This window comes from Rhinatrema bivittatum, chromosome 9 (genome assembly GCF_901001135.1).
Source record: "Rhinatrema bivittatum chromosome 9, aRhiBiv1.1, whole genome shotgun sequence".
Classification (NCBI taxonomy): Eukaryota; Metazoa; Chordata; class Amphibia; order Gymnophiona; family Rhinatrematidae; genus Rhinatrema; species Rhinatrema bivittatum.
Window position 1 is genome coordinate 37,169,632 of NC_042623.1, and position 24,072 is coordinate 37,193,703.

At 44.5% G+C, this 24,072-nt stretch overlaps 1 protein-coding gene across 3 annotated transcripts in view; it reads right to left on the reverse strand.

Annotated features, from left to right (window-relative positions):
• The window catches only part of LOC115098963 (C-Jun-amino-terminal kinase-interacting protein 2-like), a 53,008-nt gene extending 34,457 nt beyond the window's left edge, over positions 1-18,551 (reverse strand). For all 3 annotated transcript variants that reach the window (XR_003858655.1, XM_029616154.1, XM_029616155.1), the window contains exons 1-3: positions 18,091-18,551; positions 6,612-6,717; positions 5,719-5,949 (exon numbers count right to left, since the gene is read on the reverse strand). Coding sequence is in view for 2 of the 3 variants with exons in the window: in XM_029616154.1 (XP_029472014.1) it covers positions 5,719-5,949; positions 6,612-6,717; positions 18,091-18,155 (402 nt within the window). In the remaining variant the exon portion in view is untranslated. The remainder of the gene's footprint in view (positions 1-5,718; positions 5,950-6,611; positions 6,718-18,090) is intronic.
• Between the last annotated feature and the right edge of the window lie 5,521 nt (positions 18,552-24,072).

The window sequence follows — 24,072 nt, forward strand, 5'->3', positions numbered from 1 at the left end:
CAGACAATCCTCAGTCCATTCTCAGCATTTCTCAGATTAGAGAGATCCCCCCTCCTGTTGTCAGCTCAGAGGGACACACTCCAATGTTGCTCTCATCTTAAAGTGATATGCCCCTTCCCATCCCATGCTTACTGCTGACATGCTTGTCCTATTCAGGCCATGCCTTGTCCAATCCACAGCTCAAAGAGTCTCCTCGTCCCATCCTCAGCTCAGAAAGATGCTCCACTCCACTCCTTCTCTTATTCACATTTTAGAGATACTGTCTGTCACCTCATGCCCACCTCAGCGATATTCCTCACCCTGCCCAGTGCACTAGGGATAGGGTCAGTTTAAAGGATTTTAATGATTACAAATTAGAAGTTGAATTTGTAATTGACAAAATGTTAACTATTACACTCTCTCCCCCACTTCATCCCAACAAATTCTCCAGAGTCACAAAATACTTCAAACAGCTTTGATATGATCTATGGCAAGGTTGGTCCTCAGGAGCAACAAACAGGATATCCACAATGAATATGCAAGAAAGAGATTTGCATACAATGGAGGCAGTGCATGCAAATTTATCTCATGCATATTCATTGCAGATATCCTTTTTTTTATTTATATTTTATTAAACATCAAAATATTTAGACAGCAATACACTTGTCACTGAAATAAGGGTCAAAAGCAATAAAGAAAAAATTACATTATCAAAATCAAAAAGGAAAATTAACAAAGTTACCCTAGGCCCTAGTACCCAGTAATATGGGAGATCTAAGGCTCTATGGAGCATATTATTTAACAGGCAATGGTAAAAGGCAAAACTAAGAGAAAAGAAAAAAAACAGACTATTCCTCAATAACTACATCAGGAAGCAGCATCTACAGACACATGAGAATCTAAAAATACTCTCAGCTGTAAAGATTCAAAGAGTACATATCTTGCACTATTACATTTCAGGATGCATTTACAGGGATATCGTATTATCATCTGTGCCCCTATTTGCCTAACTTCTTAACTCAAAGCTAAGACATTTTTTCTCCGTTGTTGAGTAGATCTAGCAATGTCTGGGTACATCCAAATCTTTTGACCAAAATACAAAAACTTTCTGTTACAAAGAAATAATCTGAGAATCATATCACGGTCAGAAAGAAAAATGAAACTAACTAATAAGAGTTCCACGGGCAATTATCTGGACATCTCCAGAAAACTCCAGAAAAGCAGAACTATCTGAAGGCACTGTAATGAGGGCTTGATACCCTGACCAGAATCTTCTTTCTTTCCAACAGAAGTAAAATAAATCTTAGAAATAGGAGGGAATGTTTCAGAGGCAATTTTCAGAACATCAGTAAGATACTTTTTAAACTGGTCTCGCGGTGAAATGAGATTCATTCTAGGGAAATTCAAAAAACTCTCAAATTTAAATATTTGAGAGCATTTTCCAGATTTTCCAGCTTTTTAGTTTTAACAATGTCTCCTTGAACCAAATTATTCTGAACCCACTGAAGCTGTTTCGTCTTTTGATCTAAATCTTCTAACTATGAATTTTGAGAGGAGACCAAAAGGTCTGAAACCTGTATGCGATGATATATATCCGTAGTAACTCAGACCAAAGTGGTGATCGATTTTTCTAAAGAAACAAGGCCACTCCGAACTCAATCCAAGTAATTTCTGCTGGTTTAACCAGTTCAGGTCTGAAGATGGCGCTTGTCGCATCTTCCAGGGGGGTTAGAAGTCATGGCACCATGAAAACCGACCGGTTCTTCTCTTCCTGCAGGGGTGGAGGCAAAAGGAGAATCCTGCTGACCCGCTTCGACCGCCGAACTTTGTTGACACACAAAACACCTGCAGAGCGTCCTTCTTCAACATTCGGGCTTTACAAAATGGAGCCGGCCTCAGCTGCTGCAAAATCCGACTGCCTTCCAGCCGCCGTGGTAAATAGCCTGGTCCCAAAATCGCAGCACAAAGAGGAGGGGAAGGAGTTACTGGAGCTCTGGGGCTCAAGGAGGTTGGACTGTCCATGAGCGCAGGAGAACGCTTCACCCGGTGATTTAACGTCTGCTGGCGTGAAGAAGCCATCGAAGCGCTGTTGTATCGGAATGGGTAGGGAAGATGCTGAGGGGCCTTCCCTTACCCTTCCCTTCCACTCTGTATGCGGCATAGCAAAGATCAGAGGAAAAAAAAAAAAAGAAATGCAGCGTTTGGAGCTCCACACAACTTTCCTCTAAGATGCCATCTTGGATCTCCCTCATTGCGGATATCCTTAAAACCTGGCCTGCTCGTTGCTCTCGAGGACCGGAGGAGGCCACCCCTGATCTATGGTATTAGCTTCATACCAAAGATGGCAGAAACATAATTACATAGCAGGTTTAGGCTGAAAGGAGACCAGAGGTCAATAAGTCTAACGTTCTTCCGATCACACCTATGTGGTATTCCAGAGGAAGACAAAAAGCAGTGTGAATTCATACCCAATGCTGCAACAATGGAAATAATTCTTTTCCAACCCTAAATAAGGCAATGGGTTGAGAAGTATCAGGCTGGCACGTTTCCCTATAACCTCTCACCTATCAGTTTCTACTCCCTCTAAAATCTTGTCCAACTTACTTTTGAATTTATTGAGTGGTGTAGCCAATGCCACAAAAGAATGCCTGGGATGGATAAATTTCAAAGTGATGCACTTGGGTGAAAAAAGCATTTTACCCACATTAATCGGCTGTTTTGTGCTCCCTGAACTGCATTTCCTTGGATAAAACAGTGTTGGATGCATGGAGATGGGCTCTTTGAAAACTGCTGACCCTCTCTGCGCACAGTGCCAGCACACACGTGCACCCATGGTGACGCACATCCATGAACATGGGTAATTCCACTGGGAAAAGGACCCGCAGACGTTATACTTTTGCACATAGCTTGAAAGTTGCCCTCAGGGAGCGTAATTTTAAAACTGGGCGAGCAGGACTAAAGTCAGCCCATAACTTGCAAATGCAAAAATGTAGCCAGCATTTTCAGAGCAAATTTCTGCTCATAAATGTGCCTTTCTATTGCTCAGGTCATTGGCCCGGTACATGCACAGATTAACTTGCTTAAAATTTACAGCATGTGTGCAACTTCCAGCACCACCCCCCAAATGCTTGCTTGCAATTTGCATAACGGGCTTATGTGCATATTTTTATGCATAGATAGCCTGGATCTATTTTGTAGGAGTCCTTTATGCACATAAAAACTTGGTTTTATGAACGTAAAATGGGTTTCGAAATTCAACTCCCAACAGGCAGACTTTTAGCTGCACTGATAGGAGGCTTGTTTAGTTCAGGGGAAGGAAAAGTATGCATACAGACAGCATTGTCAAATATTGGCATGCACCTTTCCTGCAAAAACCTCCCTGCAGAAGCAGCATCTGCAGGTAACTGTGCATACTTTGTGCACACAACAAGATTGTACACAAGAGTGCACGTGTACTTTCACTTGGAAAACTGATGCAAAACCTGTGGATAAAGAGTACATGTTTGCTTTGACCCAATGTACACAGTTTGAAAATTGCCCCCAATAGCACTGCTCTGAATGATACGTCCCTACTTCTGAAGATGGTGAAATCTATTACCCTTTAATCTTCGATGATGCCCCGTTGTTTTGAAAAAGGTCAGCAGCGGTTCACCTATCATTGCACACCAATGATTAGAGGCGGATGCTTCTAAGGATGTAATCAGGAAGTTGTTGCAGTGCGTTGTAGACCAAACACAGGTAGGGTTAATGTTATTGATGTCTACGGCAGAAATCCATTACTAAGGACAGATCCAGGCTTGCCAAGGCTTCTCACAATTCTGTGGGATATTTTCATTGAATTTGCTGGGGATTCTGACACCTTAAGCAAACCATCAGAGTGCTTGACTGACCTGCTGAGCAGCTCGGCAAACCACGAGTGTTGTAAATGCTGAATGCCACCCAAAATCTAGACTATGGACTCAGGGCTGCAAGGATTCATTTTTGCCATAAAGGATAAAATGGGAAGAAATCCATTGATGAATACAGCTTTTATTCTGACTGGCATCTTTGCCACCTAAAACTTGCTCTGTGGTTTGTTTTAGTCTTTGGATAAATTGAATATGTAATTGGGAGGCTGTCATAGCATATCCAGTTGCAGGATTTGCATTGGTTTGATTTGGTTTTGGAGAGGATGTAAAAAGGCCAGGGGTCTGTGGGCCTAGCTCCAAGATGCAATCTCAGCAAATTTCTGGACAGCTTCATAGCTAATAAAGTTGTTTCACCCCAGTTGTATGTAATTACCAGCAAAGAATTATATAATAGCAATCAAGTAACTATGAAGAGCAATGCTTCATAAGCACACTTCTCTATGAATTTCTAAGCATGTCTATATGACTTTTTTAAGGTTTAGTTGCTACATCCCTGTGCTGCAGATCAAAAGTAGAATTGTCAAAATAAAAAGTACATAGCCATGAAAGCAATTTATAAAGGATTTGTAGGCTCTCCTCTTCAAAGCCTTTAAACATTTTAGCTGCAAAATAAGTCGTTTCCTGCAGTCTGGAGCTCATTTGGATATCATGAATGATTCCTAAGGGCATCAATTGTCCTGCATTCAGAGGAACGGTGCCCCTGTTGGTAAAAAGAAAAGACCAAATCCTTAGCTTGGCCCTGCAAAAGCTTTTCATCCAATTCCCTGCTTTTTCGTGGAGCCTCACGACAGATCTCCACAGGTTCCAAAATGTTCTTCATTAACTTGAAAGGTTGGCCACCCTAGTGACACAATATTGTTTGTAAAAAAATAAAGTCACTTTTTCAGCCTGCATGTGTCTCTGGTTATAAAAGGTACGCGCTGTTTATTCCAGCCCTGCTTCCTGGCTGCTGTCTTTTGCACTCATCTCCTACTGTTTGTCCATTCCTTGATTTTCTCTTTTCTCATTTAACTTAAGCCCTTTCTTCTTTTCTTTTGGGCAATCTTATTCCATTTGTTTCAGCCATCTGTAGGTTCCTCTCTCTCATCAGACTGTGTCTGTCCCGGTGTTTCTCCCTCACGCCATCAATTTCTCTCTAATCTACTCTGACTTCTTCTCAGCTCCCTGTATCTCTTCCCTCCTTTTTCTCAAATCACTTCTCAGCCTCTTTTTGACTCAGATGAAATATAAGGGCTGAGTGAGTCATGGGCTGAAGACAGGTCCCCCTCTTAGCCTTTGGCTGAGATTGAGAATCTGTACCACATGAGGGATTAACACTCTTCTACACACCCCCACTGAGAGGACCATAATGTTATAAACAAGGGCAAAGCAGAAAGATTAAACCTCCTCTTTAAAAAAAAATGTAACTCCCTAATTTTTCTCTTTTCCCCAAATTCCCTCTCGCCTCATTATTCTTCTTTCATGCCTTTCTCTTTTTCTCCAACCCAATCTATTTCTCCATTCCCTCTTCTCTCCGTCTCTCTTCACCAGGCCCGTCTCTGCTTTCTGTCACATCTAACATGCAAAGACATGCACAGTCTCTGACACACACTTTTTGTCTCTTACACACACACACACACACACACACACACAATGTGTCTAACATATACTTCCTCACACAATGCTTTAGCATACAGTCTATGTCTAAACATACCATTTCTCTCACATCCAGCCAAACACACAAGTGAGTCCCTTAACACACTGTCTTGCACAAGCAGCTGCTAATACACGTTCTCTCTCTCTCTCATTCACAGACTGTCTGGCTCTATACATATACATTCTTGAGTATCACCTGGGATCCTGGTGCAGTCAGATTTAGAGTTGTTGGACGGATTTTCTGCGTCTCTTCACAGGAGGGAGATGGGATGGGAGAGACTGAGGGCGAAGGCGGAGCTTCCATCTCATTGCCCTCATCATCCTCTTCCTCATCATCATTGTCATCTATCATTTCAAATTCCTGGAAATCATCCTGGAAGGTGCAGATAGGATGAGGCTTCTCACACCGTTCCAGAACCAAGTAATCCTGCCGAGGGAAGAAGCACAAGGGACGTTAGCAGGGGCAAAGAAGTCAAGGATGGGAGGCGGGAGCACCGAAGAGATATCAGCAGATGCAGAATAAATGGCTGGGGAATACAGGAGAGGCATCAGCATAGACAGCAACAGAACAAAGACCCTGGGTCAAGCGGAAGCAGTACAGGGGAGAGAGAAGCTGAGCAAAGGACCAGATAAGAGCCAAACAAAGAGCTAGGGTTATGAGGGAAAGAAGTATGGGAGAGACATCAGCAGAGCACAAAACCCAGGCCAGAAAAGAAACACACTAAGGGCCTTATTCATCAAAGCATTTCCTATAGGCACTGAATGTAAGAAAAAAAACAAAACTCCTAATGAATTAGTGAATTTATAGGATGGTGCCCCTCTTCTTTGTTTTATTAGCAATCAACCAAGATTTCTTAACAGCCCTTTAAGGAATTTTAGTCTTGAGGGCATATGGAGAAAGTACATAACTCAACTCTTCAGAGTGTCTACTGCACTTATGGTATAGGTAATGAATGCTACGACACTGAATTCACATGAATGGACAGAAATACGGACTACCTAAAAGGATCTTATTTAAAAGAATTGCTTATTTTAACTGATGCAAGCACCTGTTATTGCATAGCTATCAATCACTTCCTGGATATTTACCTTCTCATAATGATCAGAGTCATAGTTAAGACCAATTCCGCAGTCATCTGTGATTTCTGACAGATCCTCGTCATCAAACTCTTCTAGACTGATATCCTGAGGTGGCCTAGAGGCAAAAAAGCAGATAAAACCAGAACAATGATCTTCCACTTCAAGAGTAGAATCTCCCCAATCCTGGAATGAAAAGTCTTCCAACCTTTGAGAATTTCGGCAACAAATCAATCTCATTATTTCAAAAAACAAACAAGCAAGCCCACCCAACATAATTGATAAAGCTTAATAAAAAGCACATTGTTATTTGCATTAAAATGACGATACATGGAAGTTCAAAGCACTTTTCTGCCCAGACACAAAAATTGGAGAACTCCTTTAGTAAACAGGCCCAGGATAAGAGGTTCCCCCTAGGAAGCCACCTGCCCTCCCCAACCAGCTGCCACTTTATATCCATGCGATGGGGATCTCTGAATACTTTTCTCTGTCTTCCCATGCTGCTCATCCACAGAGTTCCTTGAGGATCTTCCACTCCTACCATATCATAAAACACACCTCATGATCTCTAGAGAATGGGGTCTGCCAGCGTGCCTGTCCACTGTGACAGTGAAAAAAAAAGAGTGTTGCTTATTACAGAGAGATTATATTACTGCCTTAGCACCAGATGTACTAAACATTTTCGCTGTAATCCCAAAGCAGGGTAAACCATTTACATCTGGTCCTTGGTCAAGAGCCTCATTTCATTTTTGCTCGTGGCAGTCAAGTTTTTAACTCACTTTGGCAGGAAGGGATTTATGTTCTTTCTAAGACCGAACATCCAGCCATCGTAAAATAGTATCTGATAGATAAAGATCTGTTCGCCCAGCCAATTATTCTAGTCTAGGCCATTAAGGTTATATATTCCAGATGCCAGCAGGAGAAGCCTGACTGCTCGCAGAACAGCACTTCTTATCCACGTCCCAGATAGATGAGCAGACAAGTTCCCACACTTAATATAAATACCCAGCAGCCCCCCTGCCCCCCCACGCTTAGAGAGACAGTTTGAACTACCGCAAAAACCCAGCAAATCTGTTCCCTAAATGAACATCTTCACAGAGGTCCCAAGACTTTGCTAGACTGTGCCTGGCTATCGCCAATCTACTGGTGTCAACGTGGTTGGTTTCTGAGCAGATTTAGTTTGCTGGTACCAACTTGGCTACACTACAGTTTGCAGCGCCAGCAGGGGCTTGATTTACTGAGCTGTTTCCCCATAGGCACAGAGTGTGATAAAAAGTCTTATAAATTATCAGATCCTAATTATCTTCCAGAACCCCTTTCCTTTCCTCATGCATACCTACAACATCCCAATCATTCAATACCGAAGGAGAATCTCCATAATCAACTCCACCAACATCATACAAAAAAGAATTATACCAATCATGACCTCACCATTGAACCAACTACTAGGCCTTACACTTCTCTCCGTAACCCTTTTCAATGCACAATCTCTAACTAAAAAGACACACATCCTCAACGACTACCTCCAGGATACAAAACCAGATATCTGTGCAATCACAGAAACCTGGCTAAAAAATGCTGATATAGCCCTAATCAACCAGCTTCCTATTCATGTATATGACTTCTTCACCTTCCACAGACACAAAAAAAGAGGAGGCGGCCTTCTTCTAGCTACCAAGAAAGAACTCAAGCTTTCCTCACACACTATCAAGACCAAGTCCAAATTGGAATTAGGTCTAGTCAGGTCAAAACAGCTACAAATTCTGCTTGTATATGCTCCTCCTGGAGTTCTAGAAACAGACCCCTCATCACTCACAGAGTCCATCGTGAAACATATAAACTTAGACCTCCCAACTATGATCTTAGGTGATTTCAACCTTCACACTGACACCATACCTCGCTCCTCAAACTGTGAAGCGCTCCTCACCATCCTCAGTGCTATGGGATTCACGCAGATCATTAATAGCCCTACACATAAAGCAGGGCACACCCTGGACCTAATTTTCATCAACTCTAATTTTTCTTGCACATCAGAACCCTCTTGCACACCAATCCCCTGGTCAGACCATTTCCTGATAGAATCCTCCTTCTCCATAGATAAACAGACACACACCTCTCCTCACCTTTCTACCATTCAATTTAGGAAATCATGCCCTTCCGATATACTTAGTGATCAGCTCTCCAAGGAACTCATGAACCTAAACCTGTCCAATCCTGATGCAGCCCTATCTTCATGGCACAAGATCACAGAAACAGTGGCTAACAAATGGTGCCCAATAGTTTCCAAAACAATCAATCCTACAAAAAAAGGAAATCAACCCTGGTTCACCCCTAAACTAAAACAGATGAAACAGGAGCTTCGTCACAAGGAAAATAAATGGCGTAAAACCCCTAACACAGCTACTCTGTCAACGTACAAAGGCTTTTTACATCACTACAGGACCTCTATTCTACTAACAAAAAGGGAATTCTATGCCAACAAAATACATCATCTCCAGTATGATGCTCAGGCCCTGCTCTCATACGTCACTCAAATCACGAAATCAACCCCTCCGTCTATTCCAAACGAACAAGCTCTATCCAAGGCTAATGAACTTGCTTCATTTTTTCAACAGAAGATCCTGAATACACTCGCCCTTCTACCTCCAAATACTATACCTCTCACCTCAGACGAGAATCTTCAATCCTCCATTGGAGCAAAGCTCAACAGCTTCGAAGCAATATCCAACAAAGAGATTGAATCCCTATTAAAAAGACAGAAACCATCTAGCCATCCAGCAGACAACATACCATCGAAACTCTTGCTCCTCATTCCAAACACAATCTCAGGACCTCTGACAAGTATCATAAATTGCCTTTTAACTCAAGGGAGTTACCCCGACAGTCTAAAAACAGCGGAACTCAAACCCCTCCTAAAAAAACACAATTTAGACCCTAATGAACCAGCCAATTTCAGACCCATCTCCAATCTCCCTTTCTTAGCTAAACTAACGGAGAAGCTGGTAAACACCCAGCTCTCAGAGTTCCTAGAATACCACAATATCCTTCACCCTTCACAATACGGCTTCCGCAAATCACGCAGCACGGAAACCCTCCTCATTTCACTTACAGATCATATCATAATGGGTCTAGACAAAGGCTACTCCTTTTTATTAGTCTTGTTAGACATTTCGGCGGCATTTGACACCGTCAACCACGCCATCCTTCTGGATCGCCTAACAGATATCGGTATCTCCGGATCAGCCCACAGTTGGTTCAAGTCTTTCCTCTGCAACAGATCTTTCAAAGTTAAAATTAATAATCAAGAATCGCCCTTAACAAAATCAACCCTTGGGGTACCACAAGGATCCTCCTTATCTCCAACCCTTTTTAATATTTACCTCCTCCCCCTCTGCCAATTGCTAACTGATCTTAATTTAATTCATTATCTGTACGCAGACGATGTGCAGATTCTAATCCCTATTACAGAATCTATCTCAAAAGCGCTCAACCACTGGAATAACTGCCTTTTATCTATCACCAGCCTCCTCAATAAATTAAATTTGGTCCTTAATGCCTCGAAGACGGAGCTCCTTCTCATCTCTTCAAACGAAGAAAATATTCCATCATCATCCCCTCACAACCCCTACATCACCCATAAGCATGTGAGAGACCTTGGGGTTCTTCTTGATAATCGACTAAACCTAAAGAAAATGGTCAACACCACATCTAAAGACTGCTTTTTTAGACTCCAGGTTCTAAGACGACTCAAACCACTACTATTTTTCCAAGACTTCAGGACAGTCCTCCAAGCGCTGCTATTTGCCAAGATAGACTACTGCAGTGCCCTACTCCTTGGCCTCCCCAAATCTACCACCAAACCACTGCAGATGATACAAAATGCCGCAGCAAGATTACTGACCAACACAAGCCGCGGCGATCACATTTCACCCATCCTCAGAAATCTACATTGGTTACCAGTGTATTTTAGAATCCTTTACAAATCAATCACCCTAATACACAAATCTATCCATCATCAACTCCAACTCGACCTTGAAATCCCCTTTAAACTATACTCCTCCAACAGACCAATTAGAGATATTCACAAAGGCACTCTGAATTTCCCCCCAACTAAGGCCACACGCCTTTCCTCGACAAAAGACCGAGCTTTTTCAATAGCAGGTCCATCTATTTGGAATAACATCCCGTCAAGCCTCAGATTAGAACCCTGCCTCATTACGTTCAGGAAGAAACTCAAGACGTGGCTCTTTCATCAAGCCTTCTCTGATCCTCCAGACAATCACTAGTCGTCATTATGCTCACATGGACGAATGGTCTTCTATCCTTCGAACGATGGACTCAGGCACTTCCAGGTTAAAGCACCTTAAGCTGTAACCCATATTCTTTCTGTATTATGTTACAATTACTTCCTGCCTTTACCTTCTTCCAGCTATCAAGCGTCCAAGTTTTTACTCCTTGTTAAATGTAACTTTGCCTTATTCACCTCTATTGTTATCTACTTTATGTTTTGCTTCAGTTATACCCTTGTTATATGTAAACCGATCCGATATGGTTATTACTATGAAGGTCGGTATAAAAAAGTGTTAAATAAATAAATAAAATAAAGTGGTGTTTCCTTTATCTGCCCCTTCTTGTCATCTTATCACCTCGCCATTTGCCTCTACCCTCCTGGGAGTGAAGGGTGCATGGCTTGCAATATTGCAAATCCTCAGTCTTATTCCTACCGCTGTCCTCTGGAGCATTGTTTCCCAACCACCGGCCCGCGGGGCGGCACCAGTCCGCAGCAGAATCTGGGCTGCTCCGCGGGGCGGCGGTAACGGCAGAATGGAGACAACGAAAGAAAAATGTTCCCTGCCTCTCTTTTTCCCTCCCGGTCAGCCACCCAGCAGAAGACAGTCCCCTTAATCCCCACCCCCTGTCCTCCCTGCTGACCTTTGTTTAAAAGTTGGGGCTGGTCTCAAGACTCAAAGCAGGAAGACGAGGAGAGAATCCTAAGGAAGGCAGCCGGATTCTGTCAGCGTGTGTCCACTTTAAGGCCCTGCCCCACCTGCCTTCCACACAGAGGCAGAGACGGTCTCCGGCTGCCTTCTTTAAGAGAGGAAAGGGGAGGGGGAGGGGTTGGTGCTTGACATGTGGCCCAAGCTCAGCGGAAGGAAAAAAAAAAAAAGGTAGCCACTGCTCTTCACTCCCGAAGAAAGTCACTGCCCTCCAGCAAGGCCTGCTGAAAAAAAAAACTGCTGCTGCTGCTCCCTGCTCACCCCCCAGAGGTTTCAAGCGACTGGGGCCTAACATGGCAGCAGAGCTGTTGTCCCCCTAACTCCCTCCCTCCCTAGTCAGAAGGGATATGCGGCAGGCAGTGGGGTGCTTCAATCTAACCTGCACCTCCTGCATGGTTCAAACAGACTTAAGCAGGCCATCGCCCATCCCCTGCTTCTGCTGGCCAAGCTGAGTTAGAGAGGCCTGGGAAGCAGGCAGAAGGAGTGTAGGTAGAGAGGGGGGGAGGGAACAGGGTGGGTAGTCAGTGAGAGGAAACTCGGTTAAGGGGAGCTGGAGGAGACAGGCAGAGAGTGGGGAGATTCTAGGATTGAGTTGGTGGAGGGGGAGAAGAGGGAGAAGAGGGACTCAGGAACTGGAGGACTGTTGGGATTTGAGAGCGAGGCGTGGAGTGGAGATTCAGAAAAGAGGGGGCAGTATGGACATAGAAAAGTGAGGACTCAGGAGCAAAGAGAATGGGTAAGGGATATGCATCGGGACAAGAGAGAGTGATGGAGGTAAGGCATGACAGGGAAGAGGGAGCTAAAATTTGACAACAGGGACGCTGGCGTGAGAGACAGAGGGGGAATGGGAGGGGCTGGTGAAAGAACGAGAGGTGGGAGGAATAGGAGGGCTGAGGAAGGGGTGAGAGTTGGAAACCTGGTCCTGGCACTGCTTGGTACTGCCTCCTGCCCGTGTAATCCATGTTGCTGCCGCGGAACCAACGGTGTCTCTTGCCACCTCTTATCTGGACGACACGTGCTTTGCCCCCTTCTCTCCAGATGCAGCCTCTCCCTCTCTCCCTCCCCTCACTCTGGGGCACTAACGTTAGCACAGGTTTTTACTCCTGTGTTAGCATGCAGAAGAAAGCTAAAGCTAATTCTGGTATATAACAGGGGTTTTAACTCCTAAAACATGCATGTTAAAACAGACTTAACAACCTGCACTAAGATTAGCACAGGTCTATGCAAATCCCAAGTAAAAGAAGGCATTAGCTATTCCTCAGCAATGTAAGGAGGTGCGTTAACGGGAAGACAGTTTAAAGCACAATGCTAAGAACATGCCATACTGGGTCAGACCAAGGGTCCATCAAGCCCAGCATCCTGTTTCCAACAGTGGCCAATCCAGGCCATTAGAACCTGGCAAGTACCCAAAAACTAAGTCTATTCCATGTTACCGTTGCTAGTAATAGCAGTGTTTATTTTCTAAGTCAGCATAATTAACAGTAGGTAATGGACTTCTCCAAGAACTTATCCAAACCTTTGTTTAAACCCAGCTACATTAACTGCACTAACCACATCCTCTGGCAACAAATTCCAGAGTTTAATTGTGCGTTGAGTAAAAAAGAACTTTCTCCGATTAGTTTTAAATGTGCCCCATGCTAACTTCATGGAGTGCCCCCTAGTCTTTCTACTATCCGAAAGAGTAAATAACCGATTCACATCAACCCGTTCTAGACCTCTCATGATTTTAAACACCTCTATCATATCCCCCCTCAGCCGTCTCTTCTCCAAGCTGAAAAGTCCTAACCTCTTTAGTCTTTCCTCATAGGGGAGCTGTTCCATTCCCCTTATCATTTTGGTAGCCTTTCTCTGTACCTTCTCCATCGCAATTATATCTTTTTTGAGATGCGGTGGCCAGAATTGTACACAGTATTCAAGGTGCGGTCTCACCATGGAGCGATACAGAGGCATTATGACATTTTCCGTTTTATTCACCATTCCCTTTCTAATAATTCCCAACATTCTGTTTGCTTTTTTGACTGCCGCAGCACACTGCACCGACGATTTCAATGTGTTATCCACTATGACGCCTAGATCTCCTTCTTGGGTTGTAGCACCTAATATGGAACCCAACATTGTGTAACTATAGCATGGGTTATTTTTCCCTATATGCATCACCTTGCACTTATCCCATTAAATTTCATCTGCCATTTCGATGCCCAATTTTCCAGCTCACAAGGTCTTCCTGCAATTTATCACAATCTGCTTGTGATTTAACTACTCAACAATTTGCTGGAAATGTAACTCCTGGGTCAGAGCAGAGGTAAAAGTTAACTCACATTTCTGGTTGCCATATTATACTAGTGCTGTTCCCAGGGTGATACTGTCTAGCTGCTTCTACCACACTGAGCACAGCACTAGAATAACTTTGGCCACCAGAAATGTGAGTTTACTCCACCTCGGAGCCAGGAGTTTAATTTCCGGTGCTCTCAGGGAGGGCACCTTCAGCTAAACATGTATCCGACTTTAATTGTAGATGCCCACCCCGGGGAGCTTACACGTTGTTCAGCGAGTTGTAAGTGCCTCCTCCAGAGAGCAAATTCTTACATCCAAGGCCCTTTTGGCAGAGAACAGCAAGTAAAATCAAAGCATAAGCTCTCTGGGGTGGGCAACCACAGGTAGCTTAACAAAGCATAAACTCTCTGGGGAGGGGCGGGCACCTAAAACTGAACAGGATGCCAAAGTTATTCTATCGCTGCGCCCAGCTTGGTAGAAAGACGCTACCACATGGGCAGAGCAATAGAGTATCATGGCCACCAGAAATGTGAGTTAACTTTTACTCCATCTCAGGTCAAGGAGTTAACCTGAAAATCCACTTAAGAGCATTAAACCAGGAGTATGGAGAAATGCACTTGAAGTTGGGAGTCTCACCAAAATAGACTTGCGTGCAAGACTGTGCAAATGTCTCATGCAAGGCCATTTTGTCAAGTGAAATGAAAGGGGAAGCTCTCTGGAGCAGGGAACTACGGCCATTTGAGAAGCACAGCATCGAAGTCCGCACTGCTCAGCTGTAGGTGCCCTCCCTAGGCAGCTTACCATTCGATGCCACTTGGCATGCCTTGTTCAAATAGTCTTGCATATGAGATTATGCCCGAGGTGGGATGCCCAGTGCCAACCTTGCCTGTCAGATCATTCTGCTCACTTCAAGCACTCAACTCCCCAACGCTCTTTTAAAGCACTTTTCTGCATTTATGTAAATTTCTCAGTTTAACTTGCATTTCCGTGTACATTTTTCATTTAGTGTGGATTTTTAACTCCTGTTGGATTCGCCTCTCATTAGCTTTCTGCATCCCGTGGTGACCCCAGTTTTTAACGTGTGCGTTAGATAAAGCCAGCGCTAAAATGTAACTCCAGCTTTAGCGCGTGTTTTATTACAATCAGCCCCTCTGTCTCCCCCTCTCACTCTCACTTCCCCTTCCAGTTCTCTTGCTGCGGCCCTCCTGCCTCCATGAGATGAAAGAAGAAGAGGTGGACTGGAGGGAGAAGAAGAAACGGGGGGGGGGGGGAGAGAACAAGGAAGAGTCAGGAGCAGAGAGAGGGAAAGGAATGAAGAGATGAAGCAAGAACTGAAATGGAAAATAAAAAGGCAAGAGAACAAAGAGACATCAGAGTGAGACGAGAAAAGACAGGAAGAGAGAAGTGGAGAAGTAAAGGGGAATAAGCAGAACAGAAAATAAAAAAAACATGGGAAAGTTAATTTATTTTCTGAAAGAGAATATTCATTAACCAGGATAAGGAATATTGGGACTCATCCAACAGTATTGTGGTCTGTAAATATGTCCCACACCTCCAGGCTGGGAAGAGAGGGGGTGGGCAGAAGGTATTCTGGTGAGGAGGGAGAAAGGAAGGAGAGTGAGGACACTGGTGGCTAACTGGAGGTAAGATTGCTAGCAGGCTCCAGACTTGCCTGACAGGGTTTACCCCCATTATATGCAGGGTCTTGTAGTCTTCCATTTTTTTTTTAGGGAATATTTCAATCTGGGAAATCAGAACTACAAGTCCCTGCATGCAATGGGGTAAACCCTGGACTGGAACAACCCAGTCAGGCAAATCTGGAGCCAGTTGGCAATCTTAGCTGTGCAATAAGGATTTGTTTGTTTGAGTTTTGTTAAAGAGAATATTGGTGGGTGGGTGGCTGGGGGAGGGCTTATTTTATTTTTTATGTCAAATTCTTAGAAAATATTTTTTAGTGTAACAGTGTGATAAGGTGGTGGCCAGAGCCAGAAGGATGCCTGGATGTACAGGAGGAGGACTGACCAGTAGAAGAACAGAAGTAATTTTGCCTCTTTGCTGTTCGTGAGGTCCCCACCTGGAGTTCTGTGCTCATTTCTGGAGGCTGCACCTCAAAGGCTATAGAAAGACTGTAGATGGTCCAGGGAAGGACAACTAAAACAGTGTGGGGCTTGCATCGGAAGCCCAATGAGATGAGACTGAAGGAACTTCATATGTATACTTTGGAAGAGAGGCAAGACAAGGGGGGAGAAGATACAGATATTTAAATCCTTGAAAGGTATTACTGCACAGGAAGCTGCAGAACTAAGGGGGTCACGATATGAAACTCCAAGGGGGTAGATTCAGGATCAATGGCAGGAGGTAATTTTTCACACAGAGGGTGGTGATTGCCTTGGAATGCCCTCCTGGAAGAGGTGGCGTTGACATGAGGAAACTTGCATGGAGCTGTAGTTGCATTTCTGCATAGGACACACTGGGATTGGGGGTGGGATCCATGTGGGAATTTGGATCTACTTTGGATAAATGCACATAAAATCACTGCTAGGCAGACCAGAAGGGCTTTTTATTCTTTATCTGCCATCAATTACGGTGTTTCTATATTTTCTAATTGGCTAATTACCTTCTTTAAAATGATATGGACCAACTGCAGGAGGCCTGAACCATGAGACTGAAATGCAGGGGAGGGTGGAGGGAAAAGGAAGATGTCCCTGGCATCTGAGAAACACTGATCTAGAATATGCCACCCCTGAAGTAAAATTCCAGGATATAAACTTTTACTGCTTGAGGGTGGATTTCAAGGACCGCCAGGTTTGAACCTGTCTTGAAAAAGCTGAAACAATGCCAAGGGTCTGGGTTGGAGGGGGTTTGTTTGTTTGTTTGTTTTTACACTTTTACTCTGATAAAACACATCTGAAGAATAGATCTGTGCGATTTTGGAAAGCTGAGATGACATCTCTCTGGATAATTCGTATTTCGCCCCCATAAACGGTATCACAGCCTGCAAAGCATGTAGTGATCTGCAGGACCAACATGGCTGCTAGAACACTGCACTGCCAGATAGACACCGAACATCAACATCATCTGCCTGCTTTTCCTCCAGCATTTCAGAAACACCCATCCCTTCTGTTCCTTAGGACCCAGTCCTCACAGTTGTTTTTTCCAGCATCCTGTCACCAAGGATAAAAGCCTTGGAAAATGGGGTCTTTGGGTGCTTTCAGATGCCAGCCCCACAGCTGGTCTGGGGGGGTTGGGCCTTCCTTACTGAGAGGGTTCTTTAATAATTCTAGCCTTCGGTGTCTTCTGAGAATCAAAACTCTACATTTTTCACCTGTAAATAAACTCACAAATAAGGCAGAGTGCTATACACACAGGCACTCTTCCAGGATAAGACACGCAGTTAATGTGCTTTCCCCCTCCCTCCAAGAAAGCTGATCGGGACAGAGCTCTTAGCCTGGCACTCTCCTCGCAGCCTGCAGAAACGATCGATCTATGGGCCAGATGTGCTAAAGAGCTTTTCCCCATCTTGTGTATCCGGCCCTCCATTAGAATACGTTTCCAGACCCTGGACTGGGAACTAAACAGGAAAAAAAAAATGACATTTTGTGTGCACGGGGAAAAGGCAGGAAGGCAGAAGGCAGGCATCCTCTTATTTATCTCCGCCACCTCCCTTCTGTGCCCCCTGCCAGCAGCAGAGGTGAAAGGGTTAAGGATGGGGCTACAGCAGGGCGTGGGCCTCGCACACGATCTTCTTTCCATTACAGATAGGCAAGCAAGTGAACCCAGCCCCTTTCCCCCCCCCCCTCTTAAATAAAAAGGACGACAAAACCCCTTCCTGCGGTGCTTTTCTCTTCATTTGCCTCGCTAGAGAGGGAAATCTCCGTTCCTTGTCCTCCCCCCTCTCCAGCCCTCCACTCCCATAATAAACGGAGCAGGGCAAGGTCAGAGCAATGCGATCTCCCTGCACCCCCCCCCCCATCTCCCGAACACAAACAAACCAGCAGTTAATAAAGATAAAGAAAAAAAAATCAGCAACTGGAGCTCCCAGCAAAGAACCGGTGCTGCTTCATTGTAAGCAAAGCTCCCCTCCCCCCCCCCCGCAGAGAGAGAGAGAGAATGCGGAGGAGAGACCGCACTGGGAAGGGAGGATTACGGCGCAGCCGCCCCCGACCTTCCTCGAGGAGGAGGGGGGGGGGGGGCGTGCAGTGGGGGAGGGGGCGTCTTACCTGCATCCTGGCGGAGAAAGAGAATGGAAGGTGGAGAGGGAAAACATCTCGGCTCGCTCCGCCATCTTCTCCCAGCTATGCCTTCAACCGACTGCAAAGCAGATCCTGGGGCGGCACATGCGGCGCGGATCCCGCGGCGGCCGGGGGGGAGAGGGGGAGAGAGAGAGGCGCTGGCCCGAGCAGCTGGAGCGCGGCTCGTCCTAACCTCGCCACCCGCAGGCTTCACGCCGCCCGCTGCCCCCGGAGCATCCGAGTGCGCTGGAAAAGGGTGGCTGTGCCGCACATCCGCGGAGCGCGCGTCCTCTTCCCTCGACGGTCTCCCGAAGCTTTGGGGTTTCAGCTCCCAGGGTGTTATGGCAGGAGTGCTGATGACGTCCTCTAGCTCAGTGTTGCTCAACCTTTTGTATGCCAGGGACTGGCTGGCTGGCTACCTTCCTTATATCACATGGACCGGCTGCAGGGCTCCGTGGCGGGGGAGGGGGAGGGGAGGATTCGCCTCCCCCCCCCCCCCCCGAATATTTTTGAAGATGGGGAAGGGAGGGGATGAAGAAGTGTGGAAGACGTTTTCCCCTTCCCCTCTATCTCCTTTTCAGTCTCATGGGTCAGACCTCCTAAAGCTGGTCCACATCATTTTAAGAAGGTAGTTAGCCAATTAAAAGAATATATTTTCTAAAAAGTTGGTCTTTAAAAAAAAAAAAAAAAAAAGCCCTCTCCATAGTCGTCCAGCCACCCCTCCCCCACACACCCCCCCCACCAATATTCTCTTTAAAAAAAATAAAAATTCTCCTGACTCACAGTTAAAGTTGTCAACGGCTCCAGATTTGCCTGACTGGGTTATTCCAGTCCAGGGTTTACCCCATTGCATACAGGAATTCGTAGTTCTGATTTCCCAGACTGAAATATTCCCTAGAAAAAGGAAGACTACAAGTCCCTGCATAAAATGGGGTAAACCCTGTCAGGCAAGTCTGGAGCCTGCTAGCAATCTTACCTCGAGTTAGCCACCCAGTGTTCTCACTCTCCTGCCTTTCTCCCTCCTCACCAGAAAACAGTCCCTTAACCTTCTGCCCACCCCCTCTCTTCCCAGCCTGGGGGTGGAGGGTCCCCTCAGAGTTCTGGGGGCAGAGCTGCAGCAGAGGGTCAGCTCCATCCCACCCAGAGCGGCAGCATCAGAGGGCAGCTTCCCTCAGCAAAACTTCTAGTAACAAGCATCACCACTCAGTGCTTTCTGATACCTAAGAGCCATTCCTCAATCTTCCTTACTACAAAGCGTTAGGGACCCAATTTAACCCATTTGGGCCATGTCCTGCACAGAAGGGCAATATACACCAGGATGAACCAAATAAAGTAAATTCTGCCTTTTTTCCCCCAGAATCTGTGGGATATACTTACAGAAAATACTAGCATTCCCAAAGAATAAATACATAATTTTTTTTTTACCCTGTGCAGCACAATTGAAATAAGGAGGACCATCATAAAACAGTAGCTTAGGACCGCATTATCACAACCACTAATGGCTTAACTAATTAAAACCATAATCTGTAGGCAAAATTATAACCATATGTCCAAAGTCAATTCTTTTTCACTCAATGCATAGTTAAGCTCTGTAATTCATTGCCAGAGGATGTGGTTACAGCAGTTAGTGTAACTGGGTTTAAAAAAGGTTTGGATAAGTTCTTGGAGGAGAAGTCCATTACCTGCTATTAACTGGGTTTAAAAAAGGATTGGATAAGTTCCTAGAGGAAAAATCCATAAACTGCTATTATGGTATTTAATAAGTAATAGTAGCTTGTGATTTATCTAATGTTTGGGTACTTGCCAGGTACTTGTGACTTGGATTGGCTACTTTGGAAACAGGATACTGGGCTTGATGGACCCTTGTTCTGACCCACTATGGCATATCTTATGTCTTATGTCCTTAGGAAAACTTTAATATCTGTTCACATATGCCCATATAAGCATATATATTGTACACTCAAAGTTGCAACAGTATTTTATAACCTGTGCAGACTGGATGTGCACAGGTTATAAAATACGAGAACATATACACGCCTTCAATGTTAGGCCAGAGCAATCCCAACATGATCATGTTTTGTGACAAATCCACTGTGTCATGTGCACAAGTTAATAAGCTCGCTGCAGACCATCTTCATCACCCTGGATGTCCGAATCAAATGGATAACACACAGGGAAATTTATAGGCTATTATGACCAATCACAATTAAGAATGCAGGCAATCCTCAATATTTATTTTATTTATTTATTTAACACTTTTTTTTTTTCTATACGTATATGTATGTGTCATACATATACGTATAGAAAATATGTATGTGTCATCAAGTTAAAATCACACAGACCAATCATTATCAAGATTTAATTGTTCCTGCTGTACTAATCATAACAGTCTATTAGTATAAGCAGGTTTTATGATTACATTTATGTCTTATGTTCTTATGCTATGCTTTTTTTGTTTTACAATTTGGGTTTAATGTTTTTTGTTTTACATTTTTAAGACATAATTGTTTTATGCTATGAGATTTATTGCATGTTTTGCAAAATTTGTAATTTGATTTCTTCATTGTTTTATTCTTTTATGAATGTATTACTCTTATGTAAACTGCTCAAAGTTTAAATAGGCAGGCTAGAAAAACTGTAAACAAATAAATATTGCCTCCTTGAGATCCCAAATAAACCTGCTCCAGGATTAAGCAACGAATCTCATCAAAACCGTATTGATATTGAATAAAATGTTCAACAAGAAAAATGTCAGTTTTACCAGTTGTCAAGCAGTCCAATGTTCTTTCAGTCTCGTACAACTCATCCGTTTGAGACGAACATCCAGGGTGATGAAGATGGTCTGCAAAACACCTGACTTGCATTCCTGACACAGCGGCTTTGTCAAGACATGATTACGTTGGGATTGTTCTGGCCTAATATCGCAGGCATCTGTGATTGAGATGTAATATTTGTTTTTATGTACATTTAAAAAATGATATAATGAAAAATTACTCACATTTATTTGCTGATAAACGCAGGGCGTTCATTTGGACTTGATTTGAACACTAGTTCAGAGGAATTTGCTGTGTTATCTTCTTTGACTCTGGTATTTGTTAACCCTGTGATGTTTCAAGCCAAATCGAGTGGCTTGTAAGCCCCTGAGGCAGCTCTTTGAGCGAAACTCGGCCAGAGTCGGGCAAGCTTCAATAAACTTCTTTTCACACCGATCCATCTACGTTTTTTTGCTGACAGCCACCTTGGATCGGCTACCGGTTTGTTTTCTTGGACCAGAGCAAATCCTGGACTGATTGAGTACACCAAGTTTACCAGGAGAATGTGGCAGACTACACTTCATTTGAAGTTCCTAATATCAAAATCCAGTGAGGAATATTTTGGGAAGACTCCTTTTTGCCACTCTTGTTTTGCCTGCCACTGAACCCACTGAGTGTTCCTATTAAATCTTTGGGCTATGGATTCATACCACCAGACATTCCCCTAGATTCATCATTTTGCTATAAAGTTTGCAAGCCTAACACCCGCGATAAGAAAAAGGGGCATGGTTGGTCACTGCCTAGCGTACACGCAGGTCTCCTAGCTCCGAGGAAGTCTCAAAAATTGCCTTTTTCAGACTGAACATTTACCTCTAAATATGCCGCACACGAAACATAAGGCTAAGGTCCATGAAAATGTTACTTCGACACCAAATTTATCTGTGAGACACAACCAAGGACTGAGGAGGCCTTCGGGAGATCCATGCAGCCTGATCCGAAGGGAGGAGCTGCGGGCGAGACCAGCGGAGAGCAGCCGCAGGACGCCAGGGCTGTTGAAATATCCCTCAGCCCCGGAGCGCCAACTATGCCAGCTCCGCCTTCGGGACCCCCAGAAGGAGTGGGAGAAGTACAGCTGAGAGCGCTGAAGGAATGATCGTCTCTAAGGACCCCGATAGCCCCAAGAAGCAACGGTAGATGGCCGAGTGCTTCGGAGAGCCCGTTACTTCAGGGCTCCACGGGCCAGTGCAAGGAGGAACAGCGTTCGGAGGCGGAAAGATGCCCTTCTGAGGTAGGGGTGGACAAATCTGAAATACAAGACCTCCTGTCTCCGAATATGGATATGCCGGTAAAAATTACTCTGGAGGTAATCTGGAAGGCAATAATAACTCTGAATAAAGCAGTAACTGATTTGACTACCACAGTGAAAGAAAATTTGAGTAAAGTTCAGTCCCAAGAAAAAACGATTACAGAGATAGACATGAAAGTAAAAGAAATTGACCTAGAGGTAAAAAAAAAAAGTCAATGAAGTTCAGTGTAATCTGATAAAATCTGATACTATTATGGCATGGAAGTTGGACTTTTTTGAGAATGAGTTGAGAAGATCTAATTTAAGGTTCCTTAATTTTCCAAAGACAAGATGGATGTCTTCCAAAGATTTGCTTAAAAGCTATGTAATTAATATACTGGATTTTTCAAAAACAACAATCCCTGTGGTATCAAAAATTCTATATCTACCATCAAAACAGGAATCAAAAGAACAGGAGGAGAAACCGACTGATAATTTATCAGACATAATAGAAAAATCTTTTGAAACAAATATAGGAATGAGAGCAACACTGTTAGTTTCATTTACGCAGGTGTCTGATAGAGACTTGATACTCCAATTGTATTTTCGGAAACAACAGCTCCAATTTTATGGAAAACAAATTAGAATATTTCCAGATATTACTAAAAGGATGCAAGAAAAGAGAAAAGCCTTTCTTCAGATGAAAAATGAAGTAATTACAAGAGGAGCCAAGTTTTATCTGAGATTCCCCTGTAGATGCATAATAGTGTATCAAAATGATAGATATGTTTTTTCAGAGTTGGAGCAGTTGAGGCAGTATTTGGATTCACACTCCTAAGAGACCTCAAGAAGGTGTTGGCTATTTGAGATAGGTGCATGATATGGGCTATGTAGTGCATATCAATATTGAAATATTTCCGCATAATCTGCTTGAATGTATTTGCTCCCCAATTATACCTATAGGGGTAGATTTTCAGACGAGCGCGAATAGCCTACTTTTGTTTGCGCTCCAGGCGCAAACAAAAGTACGCTGGATTTTAGTAGATACGCGCGTAGTCGCGCGTATCGGCTAAAATCCTGGATCGGCGCGCGCAAGGCTATCGATTTCGTATAGCCTGCGCGTGCCGAGCCGCGCAGCCTACCCCCGTCCCTCCTAGGCCGCTCCGAAATCGGAGCGGCCTAGAAGGGAACTTTCCTTTGCCCTCCCCTCACCTTCCCCTCCCTTCCCCTACCTAACCCACCCGCCCGGCCCTGTCTAAACCCCCATCCTACCTTTGTCGGGGGATTTACGCCTCCCTCTGGGAGGCGTAAATCCCCGTGCGCGAGCGGGACTCCTGCGCGCCGGGCCGCGACCTGGGGGCGGGTACGGAGGGCGCGGCCACGCCCCCGGACCGCCCCGGGCCGTAGCCACGCCCCCGTACCCGCCCCCAAAACGCTGCCGACACGCCCCGCAACGCCGCGCGCTCCGGCCCCGCCCCCCGACACGCCTCCCGACACGCCCACTCCGAAAACCCCGGGACTTACGCGAGTCCCGGGGTTCTGCGCGCGCCGGTGAGCCTATGTAAAATAGGCTCACCGGCGCGCAGGGCCCTGAAAATCCGCCCCATAATATACAGATAATTTTGTTATTCTTCTTTGAGACCATATAAGGCTCATACAAGCCTACCCTGATTAAGCCTACCCTGATTAAGCTCATACAAGCCTACCCTGATTAAGTACACCGACTTCTGCAAGATCTTGCCTACGCCTTGTATATTCCTGTAAATAGTCCGTTGCAGTTTTTATTTATTGCTTTAATTCCTCCACCTCCTGCTCTTTGTATACTCCTCCTTGTTCGCCCTCCCTGTTCATTGTAATTTCTACCTTTAAAGTTACATTGTAAACCGGTATGATGTATGCATACTAATACCGGTATATAAAAGTTTTTAAATA